The sequence below is a fragment of the Crassostrea angulata genome, chromosome 7 (genome assembly GCF_025612915.1).
Source record: "Crassostrea angulata isolate pt1a10 chromosome 7, ASM2561291v2, whole genome shotgun sequence".
Classification (NCBI taxonomy): Eukaryota; Metazoa; Mollusca; class Bivalvia; order Ostreida; family Ostreidae; genus Magallana; species Magallana angulata.
Genome location: NC_069117.1, coordinates 5,425,764 through 5,453,703, shown reverse-complemented (window position 1 = coordinate 5,453,703; position 27,940 = coordinate 5,425,764). Strand labels below are relative to the sequence as shown.

The following is a 27,940-nucleotide window of genomic DNA, read 5'->3' as shown; positions in this document are numbered from 1 at the left end:
AACACTTTAAAAAATGAAATACAGTTTATGAATGGTAGTGGCACCAAATAGGTAGTCCATCCATAACTGAGGTGAATTTATCAAATTTGATTGATATTAACTATATTGAATATCTATTTTAAAATCATTATGAGGCCGACATAAGCCAAACTCAGGAATATGTATGCAGTCGATGAAATGAACGTTTTGCACATGGAACTTTTTTAAAGAGTTGTCTTCCCCATACAAAAATTTTAAAAATTCAATTATTAAAAATATTTACGGTAAATAATGAGTTTTTTTTAGCACCATCAAAGAAAAGGAAAGCTTTTGTAACTCTTTACCAAGAGATTTGTGCGAAAATTATTTGTATAATAAAGATATATTTAAAAATGCACTTTTCCCCATGGACATTCAATGTTAACTTCAAGATGGGATAATTTTTTTAAAATTATATATATTTTAAAGATGAATCTTTATCATTAAATAAACCCCTTAAAAATACACTTTTTAGCAATCAAACTTGCAATCTATTAGATATGAATTTTTATAGTTATGGATGGACCACCTTGAAATAATCCAGTCCAAATTTCCTCTATCAGTTTTCAAATCCCTACCCATTTTTGATCCAATTTTACCAAAAAATTGAATGATGATAATTTTTTTTATATAAATATTGTACAGAATTCAATCATGTTTTGCTTAGATGTTCCTACAATGTCAAACACGTGTGCTATTGTATTTGTCGTGTATCACATGTGTGCTTAACTCTTCTCTTTTTCATTCAGGAGGTACATGTACGTGTTTATACAAAATACGTCTCTCTTGTACATACATGTACCTGTTTACTTGCATATGCTTAAGATATTGCATGTGATTTCTATTATTTCTTGCTCATTTAAAGAGGTTCGTTCCTCTGTTTTTGGGTAGCCATTTTAGTTCACCTCTATTTAGGAAATAATGCATCATTTATTGATTCTACTCATAAATTCATATTTTATAATGCCAATTATAAACTATTTTAAATAAAATAGTAAAGGAAAAATTGCATATTTACAGAGTTTAGTATGGGACTATATTTTGTGGCGGAAGGTTTTTAAGAAGAAAATAAACATTTTTCATAACTCGGTTGTTTTAGAGTACCGTCACTTTAGCTTCCTTATTTTCAGTACAAACAAAATTTCCAGATAGTTTGTGCATTAGGATATCTTCATTTCGTTTTGAAAAAACATATTTTTACAATTTTTTAATATTTCTATCGACACATATTGGCAAATTTAACTTATATTTCATAAAAGTTAAGAAAAAATGAATTCCAATTTTTGGCTAAAATTAGCTTATTTCATGCCATATCTCAATTATTACATGATAGACCCATACTTTTGGCTTTATTTTCTGAAATTTGAAAAGATTTTTCTGACAAGTTTATCATAATTTGAGAAAAAGTTTGAGACTTTTAAACAATTTTATTTCATGTTGAATCGGTAATGGATAAAAACAGCGTTTTATCAGTGCAAAAAGGTCAAAATATCAATTAGGCGAAGAAATTGTAACATATTTCTTTAATATAATTTTAATTTCATTTTTTTTAAATAGTTTAAATCTGTATTTGATGCCATAGTTCATTTCGATAATAAAATATTGAGATAAAAGCGATTTATGCGCAATATGCATATTGAGTGCAGAAAGGTCATATTAAATACACCCTAGCGCCAAATGAAGCATATAGACCCAAAAATTTTGTTTTAAATTTTGGTAAGGCTATGTGTGTAGATTTTTGAAAAATACTTTAGAAAAAAACTTTAAGACTTTTGATTGCAGGATCCAACGTCCTCAATACTTATTTCATTGCTTTTGGTACTGATGTCCTACTTTCACTTGTTTTGAGGACATTCAATACTTTTTTCATTCAAATTTTTTATAGTATTAAACTACTCATATAGACCTTATTCTGTTGGCAAAAAATTTTTATAAGGTCAATGATCAAAATTTTGAGATATGGTGTCTTTTATCGTTTTTTTTTTTCATTTTTCAATATTTATGCAATTCGTGCCATACCATTATTTTAATGAATAAGTGAGGTAAGTCCAACAGAAAATATGCAAAATTATATAGACTAAAATGTAGCACTTGCTGTTATTTTTATACTTTACTTTTACTTTATACTAATTACTTATATATATATATATATATATATATATATATATATATATATATATATATATATATATATATATATATATATATAAGCCAAACACTACCCAAATACATGTATAAACTCAGGGTAAGTCTCAAAAGTTTAAAAAACCATATTATACTGAAATTCAAAAGTAATAAACAAACACATTTATAAACAAATTAATTGATTAAAACACATATATAACATACCCCCCCCCCCCCCCTCCAAATGAATGACGTCCGCGTCATATCAAAAACTTACTTACCTGACACGATTATAGTAAAATATATACATATTGTACTGAAATTCAAAAGTAATGAAACAAACACATTTATTAACAAATTAATTGATTAAAACACATATATAACATACCCCCCCCCTCCAAATGAATGACGTCCGCGTCATATCAAAAACTTACTTACCTGACACGATATCCATCAACACGCGCAAACTTTGCGGATTATTATTTTAAGCGCCTGATTTGCATAATTTTGTTAGACACAGAGCTTTCTGCTGCCAATCTGGCAATCCCATCTTCTCGTCTTACTGTGTACACAGGTATGTCTTTGTTTGGTTTTGTGATAACCAAATAGGGCTCATCCTCTCACCTGTCTGCAATCTTATGTTTTCCATCAAAGGCAACTTTCTTTACTAAAACTCTATCCCTTACATCAATAGTAGCTCCTTTCACTTTAGTGTCATAGTCCAAACGTGGGCGCCAATTTTGAAGCACTTGATGTTAAGAATCACAACGCTGCGTGTAAGGTTCTCATGTATTTAATCTTATGAATCCTATTATCACAGTCACTCAAATAATATTTAATCAAGTATCTGACATACAAATACCAAAAGTAATATTAAAGGGACATAATTCATATAATCTTTTCCTCAGAATTCAAAACATTAAACAATAAGAATATTTCACTTTATAAATACATATCACGTTATTCTATTCTTGTAAATATACAGGAATTACTTTTATAAGAGGTGCAAATAAATCAAATGCCCAATTCCTAGTTCAGACAATTAAATAAATAGAAAATATAACTTTTCAATTCTTTTCAATAAGATTGTCAAAATGCTCTTATTACATAAATAATACTTGTTCAATATATATATATATATATATATATATATCTGGAGTTTGCCTCCTAGATCCTAAAGGGACAGGAATGGGACAGGGACACACGCACTAATGGCAATCAAAAGTGATGAACACACCCTCTTCTATGCACAAAACACACACATACACTTATCTTGCACACAATATAATTTTAAAGTAAAACACATGTATTTTACATGTATTAATATAAAACATTACTTTACTTAGTTGAATTATAATTTAAAGCCTCTCAATACTTTAGCAATTAATTAACACAATTTTAGATTATATTTACTAAGTTTAATAATTGTTTTAAAAGTTAATTAAACACCTTTTTAGCCTTTAAGGTTTAAGAGAGATGTACTTAAATAACTAACCTATTTATGAGCAGCCAACTTCCACAAATATTATCAATCAATGAATAAACCCTCCTTCCTTCTTCAAAGGCTAAACAAATAATACTAAAAAATAAGAAACTTCCCTCCAACAGAATCACCTGACCAAAATTTACTGCCCAAACAGGTTTAGATCCAAAAATAGAACTTCAAGACAAGCCAAACACTACCCAAATACATGTATAAATTTAGAGCAAGTCTCAAAAGTTAAAAATACCATTTATAAACAAATTAATTGATTAAAACACATATATAACATACTCCCCCCTCCAAATGAATGACGTCCGCGTCATATCAAAAACTTACTTACCTGACACGATTATAGTAAGATATATACATATTGTACTGTAATTCAAAAGTAATGAAACAAACACATTTAATAACAAATTAATTGATTAAAACACATATATAACAAAAATATAAAATCCTAACTTTTAATATTAGAGTACTTACAAAAATGTTTGAGCGGAAAACAAAATCTGAAAAATTTAGTCCGACTTTCCCCTATTTGGCTAAAAGTCTATTTTTGTTTAAGCCTAATTCCATATTTTAGTAGAAATATCAAATGTTATGTCAATAATAATTCATTTCATAATTACTTTTTGTGTTTAGAACAAATTTTACTCATGAAATTGAACTTTATAACAATCCGAATTTGAGACTTCAAACCCTGAGTAAACAACACCCTTAATTGAAGCGGCTTTCTAGGTCATCAGAAATGAAAAAGTACGGAGCATTGTTTTTGTCATAATTTGCAAAGAATGTAACTATAAGAAATAAGGTATCTTTTTTTATGTATATCGGGATATTAATACTGGTTGGTCACGTGATCAAATCCCATAAAGCCTGAAGGGTTCCTTTTTCAGTTTCATTTATTACATCTTCGAACAAAAGTGGAGGGGGAGGGAAATCTAAGCTATTTCCATTTATTATACATGTATATGTACAGTTAAGAAAAGTGCCTGCTGCAAAAAGCAGCATCATGACAATAACTACCGCCATGTGAACAGACATATTGCCATATTGCGCTAAGGCGCGTTATTCAAATTGTCTGCTCACCTGACGGCAGTTATTGTCACGACGACGTCAAAAATAAATCATTCAATGCTATATATTTACATTCCAAATATTTTTTGCATGTAAAGTGTGTGAAAAGACACTGTAGTTATAAGACCGTAACACACACAGGGTACTCAAAGGTTAGAATGACTAGTTTTATTATGACGTCACAAACGTTGAACGCTGTAAAATGCAACGTCACAAGCGAGAATCAAAGTTCACGCTTGTGGCTGTTACAGTGGCTCTTCCATTAATTTGAACTTACCCTTAGGATAAAACAGAAATTTTGACGTATAAATCACATTTGCAAACAAGGCAAGATGTTAAAAAAATGTAAATATAAGTATTAAATCATTGTTTTTTGAAAGATATAGTCTCATAACTGCAGCGGTGTGTGCATACAAATTTTCATAACGCGCTAGCGCGCGTTACTCAATTTGTATGCATACACCGCTGCAGTTATGAGACTATATCTTTCAAAAAATAATGATTTAATGCTTAATTAATACACGTTATCTGAATCATTTGGTCATATTTACATTCTACATTATTTTAAGTGTGTGGAAAGCTACTGCAGTTATAACACTGTAACACAAACAGGGTACTGAAAAGTTAAAATGACGTGTTTTATTATGACGTCACAAACGTTAAATGCTGTAAAGTGCTACGTCACAAGCGAAAATTAAAGCTCACGCTGGAGACTGTTACAATGGCTCTTCCATTAATTTGAACATACCCTTAGCATAAAACAGGAATTTTTACGTATAAATCACATTTGCAGACAAGAAGTTAAATCAAAGTACTGATAGTACTGAAAAGCGCTAACCTAGCTTGGTTCTAAATGAAATATTCTTTGTGCAAGCTTAGTTAGAAAGAATCGATTTGATTTTTCTATATTTCAACTTCTGGTTAGGTGCTGTAAATCCTTATCACTGCATGGCAGCCCCTGCAATGATGTACGTTAGCAACCCGCACCTTAGATTCACAATAGCGCATACTTTATTTTCAAAATAGCCCGTGCAACTATGTGTGTAAACCCCTGAAACTGGTTCCCTTACCAGTTTAAATGATGTATATTTCTGCTCATATGGGGGCGGATATTTGATGAACCGGAAGTACATAAGCATTGAATCATTATTTTTTGAAAGATATAATCTCATACGTGCAGAGTTGTGTGCATACAATTTTCATAACGCGCGTACTCAATTTGTATTCACACACCGCTGCAGTTATGAAACTATATCTTTCAAAAAATAATGATTCAATGCTTATTGACAGTCAGGTAAAAGAGCTAAAAAAGTCAAGTCTCCCGGGGAATAAATATATTGATACACCTCATTATAATAATATACAATTATAGCTTTTTGATGCGATCAATACATGGTTTTATAGTTCTGATGGGAGTATATCGACCAAGTCCGAGGTTGATATACTTTCATCAGGTCTGTAAAACCATGAATTGACCAATATCAAATGGCTATAACTGTTTTATTATAATAAATCAAAAATTAATTTTCTTCATTCTCTTCAAGCGTATAATATTAAAATAGTTTCTTTATAATTAGTACTCGACTATCGCTCGGTCACACCAATCATCGACTAAAATTTTATTAGTCGATTACTCGTAATAAAGTTAATACAATTTAAAAATATTAAAAAAAATTATTATTTTTTATTATCGCGGTAATTTTTGGGCTACGAATGTAAACAAAAAAAAAAACCAGCTTTCTTTCTTCGACATGTTTGATCCGTGAATTACACTCTTTTAAATCGGTGTCCATGGTGTATTTTTGAAGCGGCTAATAATTGATCTCTTTTTATTTACATGTACTTCTGAACAATTTGTGTTTCTTTTAATCATTATTGGATTAGATGATTGCATAACCATAAAAATAATAATATCAATAATTATCTCAAGGCGTTTGTTTTTATAAGCAATAATCTTTGATATTTGATAGGACACGGACAGTTATCTAATTGACATTGAGCAAGTCACATTTGATTTGCCTAACTGCCCTAAGATGTTATGGAGCTCAATTATGCGTAAGCTTTAGAAGGGAAAAGCCAGAACATTTTAATGAAATACTTTTCAATTTATTTTTAATCAAAAACATTAAGTCTATCTTATAAGTTTATCTTTTTTTAAGTTCACCTACATATTATAAATTATAATGTATAGGTGTTGATTTCACTATTATGGCGTCACAATGTCGCACGTGCCAAAACAAGTCATGCAAATCTGTTTTAGTATAATAAGGTCTATTAACTCTCTAACTTTAGCATAGCAAGGTCTATAATATACATATATTACATGGCTTTGAGGGCGACATACCAGAGTATTTGCCTCGAGGTGACAGGAAAGCCCTGTTATGTCGCCCGATGTCGAAGTTCTTCAACTTAATATTTCTTGTTGGCGCAGATGTTGACTCGAGGGTGTTATCAAAAGCAGACAAAAATTATGTGAAAAATGCTGTTTTTAGAGCACATTGACTTCCGTCCGGTTCATTTATTGTTTGTAATGGGATATGTATATACAACGAGGAAGGGAACGTTTAATGGGAATTTTTCTCTGTTCAAAACAAATACTTTTAACAGCCGTGAAAACTGTTGATAATAAGGTGAGAATTAGTAATGACCTGTGCAAAAGGTGAGAAAATTAGGAAGTGGGGAATAATAGGTAAAAACAAGGAACCTGGTAAGTTGTTTTCCTTATGATGTAATTTCTGTGGTCATCATTTAAATGGTTGAGTTTATCCTTCGACGTACTATCGTTATCAAGATTGCATAGTGAAGAAATGAGAATTTTAACCTGCTTAAATCAAGCTAAAACATCGAGAAAACCTGGAGTTCATTCTATCAACTATTTGATTAAATTTGCGCAGTATCCAGAGGCAAATATTTGCTTGAAATAAAGTGTCAAAGGATTTGGCAAATATTTGTCTATTTTTAATAAAAAAAAAAAAAGTCATATCCTATGCATATTGTGTTAAGATTATGCCATAAGTGGAAATTAAAACAACATAAACTTGTTATAATCCAACAGGAAGATAAACGGATATTCTATATTGTCCCGCAAATCCACTGTGTATGTGTGTGAGGGTTTTTTGTTTTTTTGTGTGAAAGTAATCTCTGGCATTTTTTCTCGGGGACCTGTGGTTGGAAATTTATTTACTCTGAGTGGACATAATATTAGCTACAATCACTGTAAAACTTGCTTTTGAAAATCCCCCTAGCTTCTTTTTAAAGATGATTGTGTAGAATTTTATGTTTTCCCTACCAGGGTCGACATGAATCTTTTTTATTTTTAAATGCTCAGATCTCTGTAATTATAGTCGATATCCTCAGCGTCTAGTGCTATCGATTTCCATTACAGACATAATTCATATAAACGAGTAAGTATGGTAATTTACTGCGCGAGATGGGGACGCAGACCATACCTTAAAGTAAAGTATTACTAACAACCTGGAAGGGGCATGGTCACGCTTTTGTTCAAAATTTATTTTTCCGTTTTATCTGGGTTTCTCAAAAGAAAAATTCGGTTATTAATATGTGAAAATGTCGGGCGGGCGGGCGGCTGCCAAAAGGGTACCCACAAATTGGAACTGCGCCATTCAGTCACCTTTCCAGACCATTCAGTTACCATTCAGTTGACTGAATGGCAGAGGTTTATCCTGTGACCCCTACTGCACAGATAACTCCTCCTACAGTTTTCAAGGTAGGAAGTTGTTGTTTTGCAGATCAATTGCACATACATCAGTAATGTGCATATTACTTGGACTTTCATTTTTGATAATTTAAGACAAAAGTACCAGCTGTTGAACTTAGTCATTTTTTCACGTTATATTGCATATGTCGGAAGATACTAGTAGGAAGTTGTTGTTTTGCAAATCAAATTAACTACATATATCAGAGGTGTGCAAATTTCTTGGATTTTGATTTTTCAGGTGTTGAACTTAAATATTTTCTGTAAAAAAAAAAATGCATATAGAATACCCCATTTCTCTTGATAGGTAGTGTTAATCAATTCCGGGTTGACAAATGGATTATGGATACTGTTCACACATACTGTGTTTTCTCTAGTTATTGTTGACAATGCTTCAGTAAAGCATTTCTAATAGTTACCAAAATTTGAGTGTCAGTCGTCGAGTTATAGGCAAGATACAGAGATCTGGTCATGTTTTGATTACATTTTGAATGTTGAAAAGATAATTCCAGGTTAAGACCTCAAATGAAAGTGACAAACGCTGGAAACTGTTCAAAACGAATTAGGAGAAAATTCAACTTGAAAAAAGAACATTTACCGGTATTGTGTACCAATGTACTTGTAAACTAAAACATGGCCCGGGCTTTGTTTACATAACAATGAATTGTTAGCTCTATATCTCGCTTATTACTCTACGACTGACACACAAATTTTGGTTGATTATTAAAAAGGCATTACTGAAGCATTGCAAACAGAAAAAAAATATTTAAAAAATCGTGACCAAATTGTGACGATGTCCTTTTATTATTGATACGATCTTTTATTCATTAACGGGCCCGGATCATATTTAAATGTGTTTTGTGAATATTCTTTGCAATAACTTCTCTGGTAATTTACATTCAAAGATAAATAATTTAAAAGCGTTTCAAATATTAAACATTGAGCCATCGTCCCTTGTGGCTGTTTCAAATCTAAAGCAAACCAATAGAAAGATACATGTATACAATAACTGTGACATACCTTAACATACTGTCACTCCTTTGACAGAACACGTGCTCTAGATGACGTACAATTTGATTGCGATCGACCAGTGTTATTATTGTGTACTTATTCTATATATGTAAAGTTTCATAAACAATATGTGCTTCAAATTTAATCACGCATGATACAGCGAACTGATACGCTCTTTGTGAAATGATAGTAGGTTTGACAGTGAACTGGGCGCGCTTGGAGGGTATGTCTTTAAAAGGTGTATAAACCCTGTCAAAAACGGGGATTCGTAGCCTGTCCATGTCTGTAATGAATCTATATTTAGCTAAATTTGAGAACATGCGTCTTTACCTGTCGAATAAAATTAAACTGTTTACCTCTTCGTTTTCAGGCACAGGATATCAACTCAAATCCGAACTCATTTCCTGGGATTGGCCGGATAAAAGATGTATAGTTTGAATTTATATTGCTCTAAGATAATGTAATGTTGGTAAAGGATGTACTACATTGTATGGAAATCTTACTCAAAAAATAGCCCGCAAAAATATTGAGTTATACAAAACAAAGACAGTTTTTAAGTTGATTTTTAAGACTGCCTAGACAGTGAATGTTTTTCAATATCCTACATTCAGGTTATGATTACGACTAATTGAATGCAAACTATTAATTATAGGACTAAACTTTTTGTGTTTGCATCAGTATGAACTATGGGTATTGGAATTTAAAGCAGATCCTTGTTTGACTCTTTGAGGCACCAAAACAAACCTTGAATAACTTTATACGGAATCAACACAAGCTCTGCAGGATTCCTAGCTCTGTCATGTTGTAAAATTTGAATTTACCAGGTGGCAGTTAAATTAATAGCTTTTAAAAAGACAGTCATTGCATCATTTTGTAGATAATTAATGCAATGACAGTTGACAATTTATTCATGCTCATAACTGCATAATTTACAGTGTGGAGAAAAATCCAATAAACTGTATTACATATAATACAATACATGCGTTGAAGGGTGAAAATTTACAAAAAAAGAGAAGATCGGGGGGGGGGGGTTAGAATTGGTAATTAATCTAGAGGCTAACTCCTCCATCAGTTATAGTTTTAATGAGTTTACAAAAATTATTCAACTTTTTTTCAAATTATTAATTAATATTAAATAGTTGTTGAAATGAAATGTAAACATTTGGTTGCCTGTAAAGATATGTTTAAAACTCTCTTATTTTTAATTGTTACATATGTATAATAAAAAAAATAATGACAATCATCTCCTATCGCATATGGAACATTAACAGTTTTCACGAGGTATACCATACCATCTACCTCGGTCTATAGGCAATTTTGCATTACCAGTTCTTATATTACAAAAAGAAAATCTCTTATATTTAATAGGCAGATCCAATAAGTATTTTTTCAAGGATAATGAGGACTAAAGATTCTATAGTTAATATCTTTTGATAAACTAAACAATTTGCTATTCAATAATTGCTTCAATTGGCGTAAAAGTACATGTATTTGAAAAACAGTTTTCTTAAGCCACTGGGTATTTACATTTTGTTTGCACAAAGATAAAAGATAGACCAGAATCATTTGATATATTTACAACAGATTTAAACCAGAGTCTGTACGTTTTACCCATTAAATATTGTAATGTTGGCTAACTATTATTTTGTGGGGAAAGAACAAGTTTTCTCTAAAATGCAATCTTGCGAATTTTACCAAATATTATTGAAGGGTGTCATCCGAGTTCTCCATAAATCATATAATATAGTGTTTAAGTCTTGGTTTAAAATACGTGTACTTTTCCAGATGCAATTTTTCAAACAGTGCATTATTACACAACCCCCTGTCGTCACATCCATAGAGTGAAATATCACAATTTTGTCAAAGATATCTTGATGATCAATTGATAAATTGTGTTTTCTATTTTGCGATTACTTTATGCATAGCTTCGGTAGCCTTTTCACGGATTTCTTAGCATTGGGGTTGAATTATCCTTTTTTACAATTATGCAGACACTGCATTGCATCATAAAGAGCCCATTCAGGCTTTATAATATTTGAATACATTTAGAAAAGCAAACATGGTTTTCCCTCAATAAATATCAAAGTAACAATGGCACGGGTTGTTGTTCGTGCTCTCAAGTTTAAATCTATCAAAAGCAGTCTTTATCTCTAAACGAACATGGCCACACTGTTTTGAGCATGCATATAAAAGCTGAGTAAATGTCGGAAATACCATGAATTGAAAATAACGTTCTTTAGTTTTCATAAACAATAACAATTATCTCGTCCGAAAAATACATTAGCTTATCAATTTTATGGCGACGTATGAAAACAAAAGGGTATTGTGCTTACCGATTTAGATACAAAGGTCGATCCAAAAGTCAGGTCACACAATGATTCGTGCTGCTCGTGGGAAACAATATACCAGAACTTGCACAATCATAATTTTATCTTGTATGGAAAATTTGATGGACTTTCGATGAATTATTAAAATGATAGAAGTTCAACCCGTTATACATATGTGACGTCGTGTCATAAATTAATGTTTAGTTTAACGTTTTGGAAACTTTAAAAAGCTCCAAACTACACACGGTTCGTGCACTATGTATCAAAGTACTACTATTTACGTATTATACATGCACAACACAACATATTATCTATATAGAAAAAAAAATAAGGAACAGCAAGTGGTGTTTGTTTTATCTTTATTGATTGGCGTTTTTGTCGTGGCATTACAAAAGCAGCAACGGGTTGCCAAGCAGGACAGACCTAATATAAGCACAGAATAGACAGCAGCAGCATAAGAATAAATGCTCTGATGTTTCTGGTTTTCAACAAACAGCAATTTACTTGGAAGTTTTATGAATGTTTATGATTATAAAACATCTTCATAAAAGCAGCAGCAGCAAGCATAAAATAAACAGCATTAACTCAAGTAGCACTGGATTGATGTGGGTTGACAATGAACATTGATATTGATTTTTTTTTATCATTTACAGATTTAAGATATTAAGCCTATGTAAACCGTTCATGTTCAGCAACATCATAAAAAAATGAGCAGCACAAGCTGAATGGACGGGCGCCACGCCACATACCCATAAACTGAAAGCTTACGCCCCCCCCCACCTGAGGGGGAGTCCCATTCAACTGACAGGACGCATTTTAACAAATGTTACGAAATACTGACCTATACCCATCATGAAAGGGCTGATTCTCCGAACGCCTACTGCCCAATTATCATTTTTCAATTATACTTGGCAATTATGGGGCCTTCTAAAGGGGCACAGGTAGACTTTACCTGTTAAAAGTTTTATCAAAGGGAGTCAGGTGCAACTTACTCACTGTCCAAAAAATGTTACATGTTTTTTAATAGAGCTGGTTGCCTTATATATGCCCCCAAATTCTTGAATGCTGCACACTACTTCAAATCTTTGCAAAGAAATGAAAACTAACTGTATAAAGAACTTTTTCTTACTGAGCAATAAATGTTTAAATCACTGCACAATTCTCAACAATATGGATTTGAGCATAACATTTAAATAACTAACCATGTAAAAGCTATGGATGTCATTAAAAAGCGTAAACTGTTCCAAACCATTTAATTTAAGAAATGAATTCAAAATGTATAAGTATTATACGATGTAAAATGGTTTGAAGCAGTTTACGCTTTATAAACCGCGAAGCTTAATAACTATATAACTATATATAACTATATATATATAAATATATATATATATATATATATATATATATATATATATATATATATATATATATATATATATATATATATATTATATATATATATATATATATATATATATATATATATATATATATATATATATATATATATATATATATATATTGCATTATTTTTGTTATTGCATTTTTGATAATGTATCAAAACAGTGTTCAAATTTTAATTTTTCCATGTAAATTCTATAATTTAGAGCTTTTGAGTTATGTCCAAGACACGATGTAGTATCGATATCGATGATTTCGAAGATATTGTATCAATATCGATTCACTTATTTCAATATTATAGAACTTAAATGCATATTTACATAACTACAGCTATCCAAGACCATATCGTATCGATATCGATTTGCATATGTACAGAACTAAATCTGTCCTTATTTAACCCCAATATCGACGATATCGTATCAATATAGATTTTCCGTTTTATTTCGATATCGACGATGTCGTGTCAATATCGATTTGCATATACACAACTACAACTCTTCATATTTTTAACATATATCGTATCGATAGGTATATATACACAACAAAAGCTGTCCATATTTATTGTCGATATCGATTTGCATTTGTGCAGAATGTAATAAAGTACTTTGAAAAACTGTGCCATGCTTATCTTAAGTTTTGACATTGTAGACGATCGAAATCATATCATTTTACAATCCTTAAATACCATCATTTAGACGTTCTTCTCATCGTTATTGATTTTGATTAAATTTCATTATCGATAGATTCAAGGGAAATCATAAGAATCAATATTGAGGTTGATATTGTCATGTTTATTGATTTTGTTATATTTGTTTAAATGCAGTTATAAAGATCTCTATTGATTAGGATATCATCATTTTTTCGATATCGACAACAAACTTGGTCTTGGACATGCCTTTGGGGATGATTGAAGAATAGATTGCCAAAAGCTTTTTAAATGATGTTTTGGGGAGACTGTAGGCTTTCTAGATAATTTCTTAAGTCAAAAATAGGAAAAACTCCGAAAATGTATTACTTATTTCCTTCATATTTCATTAAAGTGACAGTTTATAACTTGATCTTTCATGACGTTTACCGGAAGTTCAAGCCCCGGTACACTTTATTAAAAAAAAAGCTATTGCTATAAAGCATCATTGAAAGAATTTATATCCTGAAATTCATAAACCTGCAGGCATCTTTCACTTACTAGATCTTGATTTCTGCCATACGTACATTATTTTATGGTCTTATTACGAACATATTTTAATACACTATATAACTAATTTAACTGTATTAAAATATAAATGCATAATCATTTCCAACATAACTTTCTATCAGTTTACCACTGATTATCCTTTTTCGAAACCTTGTGAATTTTAATGGTCGGAATAGTTAGTACTTCAACTCTTAACATAATATTATTTATTCAGAAATTTAACCTTGGGCATACAGCCCATCAGTTTACAATAATTCACATATTACAATATAATATAAACATTAGACTCTTCGGAGTCTAAAATGGGGGGTGAAACCCCTGATCAAGTGTTCCACAGTTCCCACAGTTCCCACAGTTCCACACATTACATGCAGTAAATTAAATGTATTAATTATCTACGAATTGAAAATACAGTTTTAAGTCAACAAGTGTTACACATAACTAAGGCATAGTATAAATTTCAAACATATGTTAACATACAGGAGAATATGTTTCCTAAATACATTGAATGAGTTTCATGCAATTCGACAATTAATTATTAGGGATTAATAAAGCACATTTAATATATTTAGCAAGACCAACCAAGGTAGATACGTGATCCGAGCCCAACAACTGAAGTAATTTAAATGTACTTGGAGACTTGAATCGGAAATACATTTGTAGTACTCGCTTAGATATTTTTTTCATAAATTATAATATTTTGGACATTGAAGAATAAAATGAAACTCGTCTTCGATTTGTTGAGTATCACAAACATCACATAGTCGAGCCTGTCTGATTTTACCTTGGTATCTTCCTGTTTCAATATTTAAACAATATGAAGACAGTCCTATGCGAGAAATATGTGTCTTAAGATTATTCTGGATTGGTTTTGTTAGGTATGATTGGATTTTCGAGTAATTGTGTTTTGCAAGATATCTGTATAAAATACACTTTGAAGAATTTTCCATAAAGGCATTGCTTTCTTGTATATAAATATCAAAAATTCTATTCTCATATATATGTAAAAACATGCAAGGAATAAGTGACTGCTGTCCAATCCAGAATTCTCCTAGACCCATGCACATGAAACAACTCATTTTTGACGTCTCTTATCCAAATGACACTAGAAGCTGCACAAATCTCGGCACTATTTCGTAAGTAATTATAAGACGATTTTAAAATACAATTTTCTGTTTCTAGTAATTTACACCAGTATTTCATAATTTTCAATTTTCTTTGTAAAATAAGCGGACGTCGACCTAATTCACTATAAATCATATAATTACACACATTACGTCTAACACCAAGAACTTTCTTACAAAATGAAAGATGTAAACGCTCAATTTATGGTGATTTATGAAAACCCCAGATCTCACTTCCATATGAAATTACACTTCCAACATATATATCAAATAGTTGACACCGGGTTTCTGCGTTAAATTCAAATTTCTGAAGATTTCGGTTTAATCCAAAAAGTGCTTTTCTGTCCTGGTCTGCTAGTTTCTTTTGAGTTGTATTAAATTTGCCGTTACAATTCAAACACAATCCTAAATAATTAAAGGAATCAACATTTTCCAAAATGTTATTGTTGTATGTCCAGGAATGATGTATGGATCCTCCTTTTCTAAATACTAATGTTTTGGTTTTATCGGTGTTAACAGTTAAGTTCCATATAGTAACATATTCGTGTAAGAAATTTAGAGTAGTTTGGAGCTCATCTGGTGAATTTGCGAATATAACGGTGTCGTCTGCAAACATTAAAACAAACAGGTTTAACTCTCTTAGTTCGACGGGCTGACAATTATTACTAATTAAATGATTTTCTAGATCGTTTATATATATGTTAAAAAGATTGGCGACAAAACTTCACCCTGTAGTAGTCCAGTGTTGACTGTAAATTCTTTGGATATTTCACCGGCACTTCTGACGGAGGCTCTCACGTCGACATAAAGTGATCTAAGGATTCGGAGAAATTTCCCAGTGATACCGGATTTTACTAATTTGTACCATAATTTTTCTCTATTAATTGTATCAAACGCCTTTTGTAATCGATAAAACAACAATAAAGTCTCTAGTTCTTATTTAACTTTTCTGTTACTAAACTATGTAAGGCAAATATTGCAGTTTGACATTGTCGCGTTCGAGTTTACTGTTTTCCGTTTTAAGCTGCTCAAAGTCTTTCTGAAGCATAGCGATGCTATCTGTCTGGCTTTTAGTGCTGTTTTTAATCTGGGACAATGATTTTTCGAAAACCTTTTGATTAGAAGAACATTCTTCGACCGTTTTTGTTTTATTTTCTAGCTAATTGACCCTGTTGGTAAGGTCTGAAACGGATTGGTTGACGTGCTTTAATGCATTTCTAGTATCGAAAACCGCGTGTTCGATTTGATCAAGTTTCTGCATTCTGATTTTAATGTCGCTGACCTGTCTGACTAGTAGCTGTGCCCAGGGTGGCGCGGTGCTAACTATCTGTGGATCTATGGGAGGGGATGGAGGGAATGCACATATTGGGAAACCGGGTGGAGAAGCTGGGAATGTAGGGTAGTGTGGCATACCTTCACGTTGTTGAATATGAATTGATGCAGGGGGGTAATAAGGTAAACTCACTTTCCCATGCTGACCGGAAGCTTGTGTTTTGGCCGACCCGTTTTCTGTTATGTCCCTGTTACTATTAATTGAGACGAGAAACAGGTATAAACATTTTTCATTCTTCTACTATTAATTGTTGACAGTATTAGCATCTGTGCTATCATTAGGGGTCCCTACACTATGCGTCTTTTAGGGGATGTTTCACAATCAGTGTCTTCAGAACTCATGTCTGATCTTCTACGCTTATTTTCTTGCTTAGTGATCGATTCGTTTTCCATTCAATAGTTTGTACACAAAACACAATTCACTATTTGGCACACACAATGTCAATATATGTAACGTTCTGGTTCGTGAACGCGAACACTCTCTGATACCTACTAGGGCGGTGCATTGAACCATGAAAAACAATCAGTACAGCTGGAATTTCAGTTTCAAATATATAGACATATAGTTACTACTTTTTGCACACAAATATATAGCTTGCAATATTTAAGTAATCAAGTTTTGTTCGAATCTGTAGTATTTCGATATTATAGACATTTAAATTCCAATTGATTCAAGTTGATGATTCCTGCTTTACACCAGTATGGGCGGGTGTTGCTAAAACGCGGAACGGAAAACGGAACGGAAAGCGGAACGGAAGGGAAAACGGAAAATCTTATCTAATGTTATTTACCTCATAGATTTGTTAATCATGCTAAAACGATATACTTTATGTACCTTTTTAATTTTTTTTGAAAGATTAGCAATATTAGATTATTTATTCAAGAATATTTATTTCCTCAAAATTAACAGTACATGCATTGACCACTATATTCTGTCCCAAAATATCCTCGATTCACTTTTTGCTGTATATTTACATATACCTCAGGGTTCAAGCAATTCTCTTTAAGAAGCATTAAACATTCTCATTATTCTTTCTTTAAAACGTCCTCTCTAGCTTATAGCTGGTATAAATACACGGCTTAAAATAAAGAAGTCTACGGGGTTTTGCAGTTCAACAGACCCGGATGATAGTGTTGAAAAATTGTGCAAGGTCTTCTGAGTGACTTCCAAATGGAGAAAAGATGTCAACATTTTCCATTATAAATCGTCCAAATGTGCTGCATGAATTTTTTGGGATTGACAGACTATAGTCCCAATATATAATCGGAAAATCAAACCAGGCAACATCTAGAGCTCTCTATTCGGATCATATGTATATAGCTGCTGGAATAAACAACTGCTTAGTCATGCAAACGTAAACAAAATTGCATTGCTAAAAATACTAGTTTCACAAATTACTAGTTTCACAAATTACCGGGTATTTTAATGTTTACTGTATCTTGATTTTTAATGTCGTCAGTCCTACGTTTTCTTTTTCTTCCATCTCAATGATACTGTATCGTCTGTATGATAAAAGATCGTCTAGAACACCGAAAATTCAATTTTGATGTAAGTATATACATGTACATCATATTTGAAATATAAAAATACTCAAAGCATGCATAAAACGCTTTCACTAACTGTGTACGTTACGCTGATATGCCAGCAATACCATATAAGAAAAATAAGTAAAAAGTTATAGCTTATTTGCTCGTTTAATCATGTTAATGTTTCACAATTCGTATACATTTGATTTTTCCGTTTCCGTACTCAACTAAAGCCGAATGAATACAATGCTATAATTGATAGACATTCATATGAATATTAATAAGATAACAACATGTTGATAATCATACATTAGATATAAATAAAAGAAACAAAGTAAGTTCTGGCCAGTCTATACCCTTTTTAAGCGACAAACGTGATGATATTTTCTATTCCGTTCCGTTTTCCGTTCCGCGTTTTAGCAACACCCAGTATGGGCCCACGTTCTTTCAAATCTAAATTCAAATAGGTAGATATTTCAATTTTTTGTTGCTTTACGCCAATTTTTTTAAATTATTTTATTGCATCCGCGACATTATACTTTTGGATGCACAGCTGCAAAACTTAGGTTGAATTGTTATGTATTACAACATTTAAAGAAAAGGTCCATTGATTTTGAAATGCATGAAGAATGTTTATACCTGTTTCTCGTCTCAATTTTTAAAGTTAAGAAATCACCACATTTGTTTTTTGTTAGCTTTTTTACATCTTAAAAACTCTAACAAATGAGAATTTTTTTTATATAGGATCTTAGTGTTTCATTATTATGGGAGACAACTTTCATTTTTTTTTTTCATTTTCATTTGTATGAATACAATGACACTTGTACCAATCAGTTATATTGCATGTCCACATGGTCGTTCAAACAAGCAGCATGCACTCTACTCAAGCTATATTCCACAATGTTTACTAGTATAGTATTAACCCGAGGAGAGAGTTTCGGCTGAATAAAGAATGTTTTGAGGGACTGGATCAGTTAGCTGCGACGGTTATAAATGGGCATTATCTTAAAAACATCATTTGTACGAGAGAAAAAAAACCCAGCTCAATATCAATTAACATGCATAGATAATATCAAACATCTGTTAGATATGACCTAATGGCCACTATTGTCTTCACGATGAGAATTGCGTATTTTATGAAGTATGTCCCCATTAACTGACATTTAAAAATTCTTAACGTGAGAATAAAGAGTTGAGGGAATTCTTGGGGTCTAAAGCATGAGTAAACATATTGATCTTCCAGCGAACCACTGTTAGCCTGTGTGACCGCCTCCCCACGTAGAAATCGATATATTGTTTCATACAACTGGTGTACTCCGACGGCCATGTACTGTACGTGAATTTTAGCTTCAGCACAAATAGACGGCGCCTAAGTGTTCGTCCTTCCGAGAACACCACATAGAATTAATGTTTCTACTTTCGAGGAAATGCAGCCCTGTAGATCTGTCTAGACATCTTGGAAATGTTATGTTCATTGCCTCTCAGTTTGGTGTCCTTCGGAAACGCGTTATCATTAGGATGGGTTATAGGATGTATGGATGAATGGACTATTACCGGTATGGAGTACTCATTCATAAGTATGTTACAATTGTATATGTATATCTGTCTCGACGACCTAATGGCTAATCTTTTTCTGCAGGAACAGTGAAAGTGATGAAACATATCCAGTGGGACAGTTTTTAATGCTTATAATTTGTTCCCTAACGCGGGCGGGGGGGGGGGGGGGGGCATTTATATCTATCGATTTATTAGCGTGACTTGAGAAAAGAAAAATAAAACGAAACAAAACAATGGTCGTTACAAGCAATTGTGTTTGACATACATACTACCTTGGTTAATAAAGCTCTTGTACCTGTGTCATAACTCATAAAAGGTGAGGGCTGAAATCCCCGAATCTATCGAGGTATCGTGTATGTACATAATTGATACGAGGCCTGCAAGGGGTTGTTATCACGGATTGATAACATTGTCAATGAGGAAATTGTACGGGTCTTGTCAAAGTCAGATTAGATACATGCAGCCTCTAATAGCCATGAGAGGTAACCAATGTAACGAGGTCTAATAGCCATGTGAGGTTAGCCAATGTAGCGAGGTGTATTAATAACCATGTGAGGTAAGTCACTCCAAGTGTTTTTTTCCCCTGTCTCGTAGAAAGTATAATGTAATACTGGTATTATGTTCATTATCTTTCTAACGGGGGCGTCTAACTCTAACAACTCCTTGCAGATGCATAATAAGGTTTTAGCATTGGTGAAAAGTAATTTTATACTTTAAACACTATTTCCTTCTTTCTTCAAGGACGTCTCACAACTCTCTGCAGATTTAAATATCAGCCGAATGTTACAAACTCCCTGGGAAAGCATTCTAACAGAGACATGAGATAGGATAACCACCATTTTTTTTTTCTCATTCTCTAACTGGTCGTAAAAACAAACAATACACCATGACAAACGAATATTCCAAAGTATGCGTATCCTTTTTCTCTTACCAGATTCTCCGGCATGCATGTACATATTGTGTCCTCTTTCTCATAATTACCGCATGCACATATTATTAAGTGTGCAGGTCAAAAGTTTAAACAAGTCATTAAGCCTTTACCACTCGCATTTAAGGCCTAAAAATAAGATGTCTGTAAAGTTTAGCTCTTTGTAAATACTACTATAGATAATAAGCTTGTCTTATGGAATTGAAATAAATATTGATAAATGGCCCAACTGACCAGTATCCCTGGTTAAGATCTTTTGTATTTATAGTATCATGATATGTGTCATTTGACATGAATAATTTATTTTCCTAATTTGGCGACCCTTCAGTCAATGAGTACAACTACAGGCTTGGTGGGGAACAAAACATACTGTAATCAAAGAAATCATGAACTAAACAAGAAAGTCAAGATCTACAGAGAAACTGTCCCTTTTTTCACCTTCGCTTTCAGTATATAGTATGTACTACAATACTATTGTAAATCGGATATCATCTTATGAACACTAATCGTTTTAAGCACAAAACTGTGATAAGGTCGACTGACTTGTTGCTTTTTACTTCAAGTACTTAGTGTACCCCTACCGTTGTTAAATCTTCCTTCTACAGTCCCGTAAATAGTGGGGGGATGTATTTCACAGAGAACACAGAGATATTTTGATATACATCAATAACAAGGTTGTTCTTAAATTCAATCAAGTAAATGCAATGGTCTAAGGGTGGTTTTTGATTTGTTTTCTTTTTGGTTTGTTTTGTTTTGTTGGTTTTGTTGTTTTTTTGGAAGGGGGGGGGGGGTGTTGAAATAAAATGGACATAAAAAAACACATACTAGTACAACCAAAATTGTGATTTATCTAAATAAAACGACCTTTTGAATTTAAATCAAAGCAGTTCAGATAGTTTTTGTTTAAATGAAAAATCTGGCCATCTTTGCACGTGTTTCACAAAAAAGGATCACTCCAACAATGGCCAATCTGTCTGGGCAATCAATAACTACATGCCACAAGGCACTTGAAGAGGTGATCACAAACTCTGATAAGATGAAATGAATTTAAACAAATAGATTTAAAGAGAAGAATTTCATACATTCTTATCACCAATCTATAACGCTTTGTTCAGTTGTTCGGTCTTTAATTCAAAGGGTTGCGTGGTCATGCCCCCCCCCCCCCCCCCCAAGAACAGGAGCTCTGTATAATTATATACAAGAAAACATTAAAACATTTTTAATATATTCGATTAGTGCTTACGATCTATTCAAGATACATTATATTTAATTCTTGTTGTAACGCGGCATTTAATTGGATATAAAAATTTAGTTAAATTTGTATAACCTGGTTTGCACGTCAAAAGGCACGTCACGATGAACCAACGTCAAAAACGTACCAATCCGCTTGACGTTACGTATGAATTTTAAACAATTTAATATCATTTTTAAAAGTAAAACGGACTCTTTGTTCAGTAAATTACAGAAAATTAAATTATAAGGAATGAACTCAATATCTACCAAAGTTATACTAGTACAACCTGGGTTGGAGCAATTTACGCTTTTTTCTAATGTGCTCCGCTGATTATAAAGCGTAAATTGCCCCAACCCAGATTATTCTCTTATAACTTGGGTAGACATTGAGTTCATTTTTTCTTAACTAAAGTCAGGTACTTTTTACACAATTTCGCTGAAAAATATAGTTCCATTCATCATCAGAGAATTCAACATTATAGTATATTTTTAGGATATCAATGTGCATTTTACACGTGAAAGAAAACAAAACTAACCTAAAATTATTTTTAAAAATCACCTTTTTCAAAGAAATATAAATGTGAAGTATACATATTCCTACGCTATCTGCCACCTCAGTCTTTTTCACGAAAATATAGGACATTCTTCGATTGACAATTTTTCAATTTTCTGATGAATATTGCTTATATTATTACAATAAATATATTACTTTCATGATTATTGTTTGTTAGTTATCATGTAATCTATTTAATTATTTATTGTTTATGAGTGTGTTTTTCTTTTCTTTTTTCTAATGATGGAATGGTTAGGCAACACCAGCACCATATATTTAAGGATGTGTGCACTGTTTGCTAGTGACGCAAGACTAGTGGCAGTATTTGCTACAGACATGAAGAACTATATTCGCCAGTTTTCTTATTAAGTTTAATTCAGTAATTTTAACTTTGATTTTGACAGTGATCGGCGAAGCACATTAAATTTTAAGTAATTTAAAAGTAGAATATCTTGGATATGTGGTAACCCATATCTATTCTTGTCATTGCCTATCTCAAACAACACTTTTTGGTTCCGATTGGTTATTTGTTAACGACCCAGCCTGATATTTTCACGTGGTTTTTGTTGTTGTTTGTTTGTTTCGTTGTTTCTTTTTAACTGCTCTTGACCCTTACTGCTGAATCATTCTTATTTTGTCGTTCACGCCACATTCAAACCGCAGTAGGATGTAATGAGAAATAGGAATACGTGTAAGCTGATTTAACCAGAAAGAAGGAAATAAGAGGCCTGTGGACTACCGAGTTCACTAATATAACAATCATTTATCCCTTCTCTGTCCCTTTCTATGCGTGTGTGACTTCAGAGTCATATGATCAAAATTAAACTGAAACTTTACTTTATAACAAAATATTCCTGTCAATAGGTATTAAACACAAATGCTAAAACATCTTGGTGTTTTTTCTACTTTCATCCAAAAGAGTTTGATATTTGAACAAACTTAAATGTACGCTTTGGCATAGTTCTTGCAACAGAAAACAACAAATAGCGACGGCATGGTTATTGAGAAGAGAATTTTAAAGAGTATCCTCTTTTTTTTTTAAATGTGCACCCCTCTTGTGACTTCAGTATTGGTCTGTACCTCACAGTGTCAACAGACTTGAATCAAGTCCATATGCTTGCACATTCCGATCGCAAACACAATGTACTTGTAAGATTTAAAATGAGTTTAATGGTTTCCATCATGTACTTGTATACCTTTTATGAGATTTGTGCGTAATTGTCACGTTGGATCGTACTACACCAAACCGGAAGGAGTTTGTTTGGAGTGTCTCATTAAGAGAAATAAAATATTCCATTTTTCAAGAAATTTTTACTTTCGTCGCAAATACCAAAATCCAGGTAATCAAACTAAGGAGTCTGGAAGGACAGCACATTAACCATCAGATCTACCTTAAACTTTATCAAATGTTTGTTTAGCTATAAACTATTATTTAGTAAAGGAATAGTCCATATTTCTATAATCTTCTTCTCAGGTGAATAAATACATGCAAAAAATGACCACGGCCATCAAGCCATCTTAAAATCATACTGATGTAAACTTGAATCAAGTCCATATGCTTGCACAGTTTAAGAACGATGCGTTATACAAGCAAGTTTTAAGCAAATTGTGTAGATCGGGGCTATTAAAAGGTCTCATTTTAATTAGATTTAATAATTTAGATAGAAATCCTAAGTTGTTCTGGTTGGGAGGATACAATCAGGATGTACACGGTTGCACACCTGAGATCATCGACCAGTTAACCAATGCAAGAGTAAGCAGGATCGAGAACTTGTACAGGACATTTTTCGCTGTAATCATCAACTTCAGAGTATTAGCCGTCTATCTCGAGTTCCAATATCTCAATAACGAAATAAAATGTTTTGCTTTGCATTTTTCAAAACGTCAAATATGTAATGTTAAATACATGAAAACAATAAAAGGTTTGGGGATCTTTTTCCAAACAATAACTTATTGAATCATTTAGATTATATCATATCTAAATAATGAACAGGATGAAGATTATCACTGAAAACGACTTTTAGATGTAAATATATGATTTTGAACTTGTCTCTTGTCTACACATGTAAGTCTTCTGTTTATAATATATACCCTGCTGTGGTCACTTGATGTTGTGTGCTGTGCACTTAGACAAGGCATTTTGTCTCAGTCTACCCAGCTGAAATTAAGTACTTGCTTACGCTGTGAGTTAAACTGCGATGGAGTGGTGTCCCATCCAGGGGGAGTCAATGACTCTTATTCGCTTAGCACCACGGAAACCGGGGATAACTCCCGGTCTTTTGCGCCTAATGACAGGGAGAAGGGTTTCACTTTAACTTATAATATATAATGATTTTTTTTTTCAAAATTTTTCAGTTTTTGCTTACATATGATTTAAATCTTTATTATTATTCAAAGTATACTTCTTTTAAATTTACAGCTGACCAATGAAATATGCGCAGGCAATCCTTACAGCTGCGCCAATGTTTCTGTGGGTTCTTGGTAGCGCTAACGATCATTCTCATCACCAACCCCTATCTCATAGGCGACGTCAACCAAATTCAACAGCCCCATCAGCGGCGGCAGCAGCAGCGGCAGCATGTCTCTGAGCAAAAGGACAGAGTCCGACACATCCCAGCGGTGCCCAAAAAATCAGCGGTGGTTTGTGTGTCGTGCCAAGAGCCCGGTCCTCGCCGACTTGTGGCAGACGTCGATTGTCGGCGAATCATCGAAGGCGATGAAAATTATATTAAAAACGTCAGCAAGTTGATGAAAAACAAGAAATTTAAGTTTAAAAGTGATGCAGAAATAGCCGACATTGCTAAAAACTGCGATAAATTTGTAAGGCACTATGACTACCGGAATTTCTACGTAACAAGAGAGGAATTGGATTTTCCTATTGCATACAGTCTGTTAACTTTCAAAGATGCTATACAAACTGAACTTCTTCTTCGATCAATATATAGACCCCACAATGTTTACTGTATTCATATAGATAAAAGTGCCGATCAATCGCTACATAGGGCAATGAAAAATATTGCAAACTGCCTCCAAAATGTGTTCATTGCCTCCAAGCTTGAGGACGTTGTCTATGGAGATATAAGTCGTCTGCGAGCGGATATCAACTGTATGTCTGACTTGATGGACTTTCATTCTGTGCAATGGAAATATTTTATCAATTTACCGCATCAGCAATATCCACTGAAGACAAATTCGGAAATTGTGAAAATTTTAAAAATATATAATGGTGCTAATGATGTTGAGGGCATTACGAAACCCTCAAGAATGTTCCGAATTCGCTACCTAAAATCCTATAGAGTAGAAAAAGGCAAGTTACACAATACTGGTAAAGCCAAAGGTCCACCGCCTCACAACATCAGTGTGGTAAAAGGGAGCGCATACGGGACATTTAGTCGGGCTTTCGTTAATTTCACACTTCATGATAAAATGGCGAAAGACGTTTTACAATGGTGCGAGGATGTGTCCAGTCCCGATGAATATTTCTGGGCCACTCTGAATTTTAACAAGAAGATCGAAGCTCCAGGTGGATATCCAGGTAAGCATTTAGGTTTAATGAAAATAAGAAGTAATGTTAATGATAAATGTGCCTTTAGTTTTTTATGATACCTCAATTTGATAATTTTATATCACGCGTCATCTGATTGGTCAAGAAATTATGACTTCTAATAGTCACGTGACAGGTCAAATAAAAACGCCCTTACTTCTGGGGTTAAACATATTATATCCGGGGTAATTTTAACCCTTGGGATTTTTCTTTTAGTGTTATTAAAAACTCGTCATTAGCATACTATGTAAAGAGATATGATTAAATCTAAAATATTTGATAATTTATCTTAAATCACAAAATCATTCAGCTATCTAGATTTGAATTTATGAATTTTTGAAAGAAAAGAGAAAATTATAACATAGAGAATCAAACATTCACGACGTCCTTGCTTTAAAAAAAAAAAAAAAAAAAAAAAATTAGAACGTGTAACTCGACCTGTTTTGCATAATCGTATGTTGTTCGGTATCAAATGAAAAAAAAATATTGCATAAGTGTTTGGACTAAATATGAAGCTTTATTCCCCTAGAAAATTCAGATTTCCCTTGTGTTTAATTTGTTTATTATGTGTGTCTTTATAGCTGTTCCTGACCAGAAGCCTTGGCTGTCTACCTTTGCTGCTTGGGGTGGTGTGCACCCCTGCCACGGAAAGTTTGTCCGGGGGGTATGCGTGTTCGGCCTGGGGGACCTGACTGAGCTCGTGTCAAGAAAGGAACTGTTTGTCAACAAGTTTTATTACTACTACCAGCCGTATGCTCTTCAGTGTCTAGAGGAATGGCACTTCAACAATACCTTCAGTGTGTTACCATTCAAAACTCATTACTATAAAACACTACCGTTCATTATTAGATAGGTTTTTAGAAAATTGGTTGAATATATACTGTATATGTACAATGTGTTTTTATTCATACCCTGGGTTGTTAAGTTGTTTATTAATGATTACATGAAATGTAATGCAGTAAAAATATTGCGTGATAAAAGACACTGGTATTTGATTTATGTCTCTCTTCTTTTTGGGCGTGAAAGGCGTTACAAAATGTTCGTTTAGAAAACGTTTTACTTCTCCCCCACACTTTGATAAAAAAAACAAAGGATTAAAGTAGAATATTTACACAAATGGAGTTGCGAGGGTCAGCTGTTTATCCGATATAGTTCCTGTGTCAACGTCTGTTCGTTCGTGCGATTAATTCAGGCACTTAGCATCGACGGGGGGGGGGGGGGGGGGGCTGGTCCCCCTTTTTTTGTCGCAGCAAACATTTTTCTTAAATTTACATAAAAAAGTGAATTAACCAGGACTTGCCCCCCCCCCCCCCACACACACACACACTCACTGTTTTGGATCAAGTGAAAAATTGAAGTAAAATAACTAAAGTCAAAGGTGAACTCCCCCCCCCCCACTCCCGGATTCGGATTTTCATGATTTTGGGAAATTTACCTGTCTGTTAAATAATTTCATCAGCGTAACAAAGTTTATGCTTCAGGAGGTTCCATAAATTGCAAGTTTCACCAATATCTAATCAATTATTGCTTTCCAGAGTTGGCATATGGGTGGTTTCATCTGTATCCAGTCAATTCAGCTGACTGTCATTTCACAAATTTTACGTAATGGCAATATATGATAAACATATGATCTGCGAATAGTTTAATATTTCCTATAAACGTATATTTCACCAAGAGTTTCTTTCCAAATTTCAGCTCCTTACGCACATCTAATTTTATGTTGCCAGTTGTGAATTCCAGTTCTTTGCAGTTCGAGTTACAACTTAATACAATTCTATTAATTTTTAACAA

General features: G+C 32.9%; 1 protein-coding gene across 6 annotated transcripts; it reads left to right on the top strand.

Annotated features, from left to right (window-relative positions):
- The first annotated feature begins 7,025 nt into the window (after positions 1-7,025).
- Positions 7,026-27,144, top strand: LOC128155415 (beta-1,3-galactosyl-O-glycosyl-glycoprotein beta-1,6-N-acetylglucosaminyltransferase-like). Of its 6 annotated transcripts, none has more exons than XM_052817109.1 (4): positions 7,026-7,332; positions 9,799-9,852; positions 25,025-26,140; positions 26,731-27,144. In XM_052817109.1, exons 3-4 carry the CDS (start codon positions 25,039-25,041, stop codon positions 27,000-27,002), a joined length of 1,374 nt encoding a protein of 457 aa, XP_052673069.1. In that variant the 5' UTR covers positions 7,026-7,332; positions 9,799-9,852; positions 25,025-25,038; the 3' UTR covers positions 27,003-27,144. The 6 variants fall into 6 exon arrangements, with proteins under 6 accessions (XP_052673069.1, XP_052673072.1, XP_052673071.1 ...); XM_052817112.1 differs by lacking the exon at positions 7,026-7,332 and adding an exon at positions 7,750-8,429; XM_052817111.1 differs by lacking the exon at positions 7,026-7,332 and adding an exon at positions 9,496-9,651.
- Positions 27,145-27,940: the final 796 nt, after the last annotated feature.

Excerpts from the sequence above, each read along its gene's own strand:
- LOC128155415 (XM_052817109.1), top strand. The coding sequence starts at position 25,039 with ATGCGCAGGCAATCCTTACAGCTGCGCCAATGTTTCTGTGGGTTCTTG. Across the intron at positions 26,141-26,730 it reads AGCTCCAGGTGGATATCCAG|CTGTTCCTGACCAGAAGCCT; the intron begins GTAAGCATTTAG and ends GTGTCTTTATAG.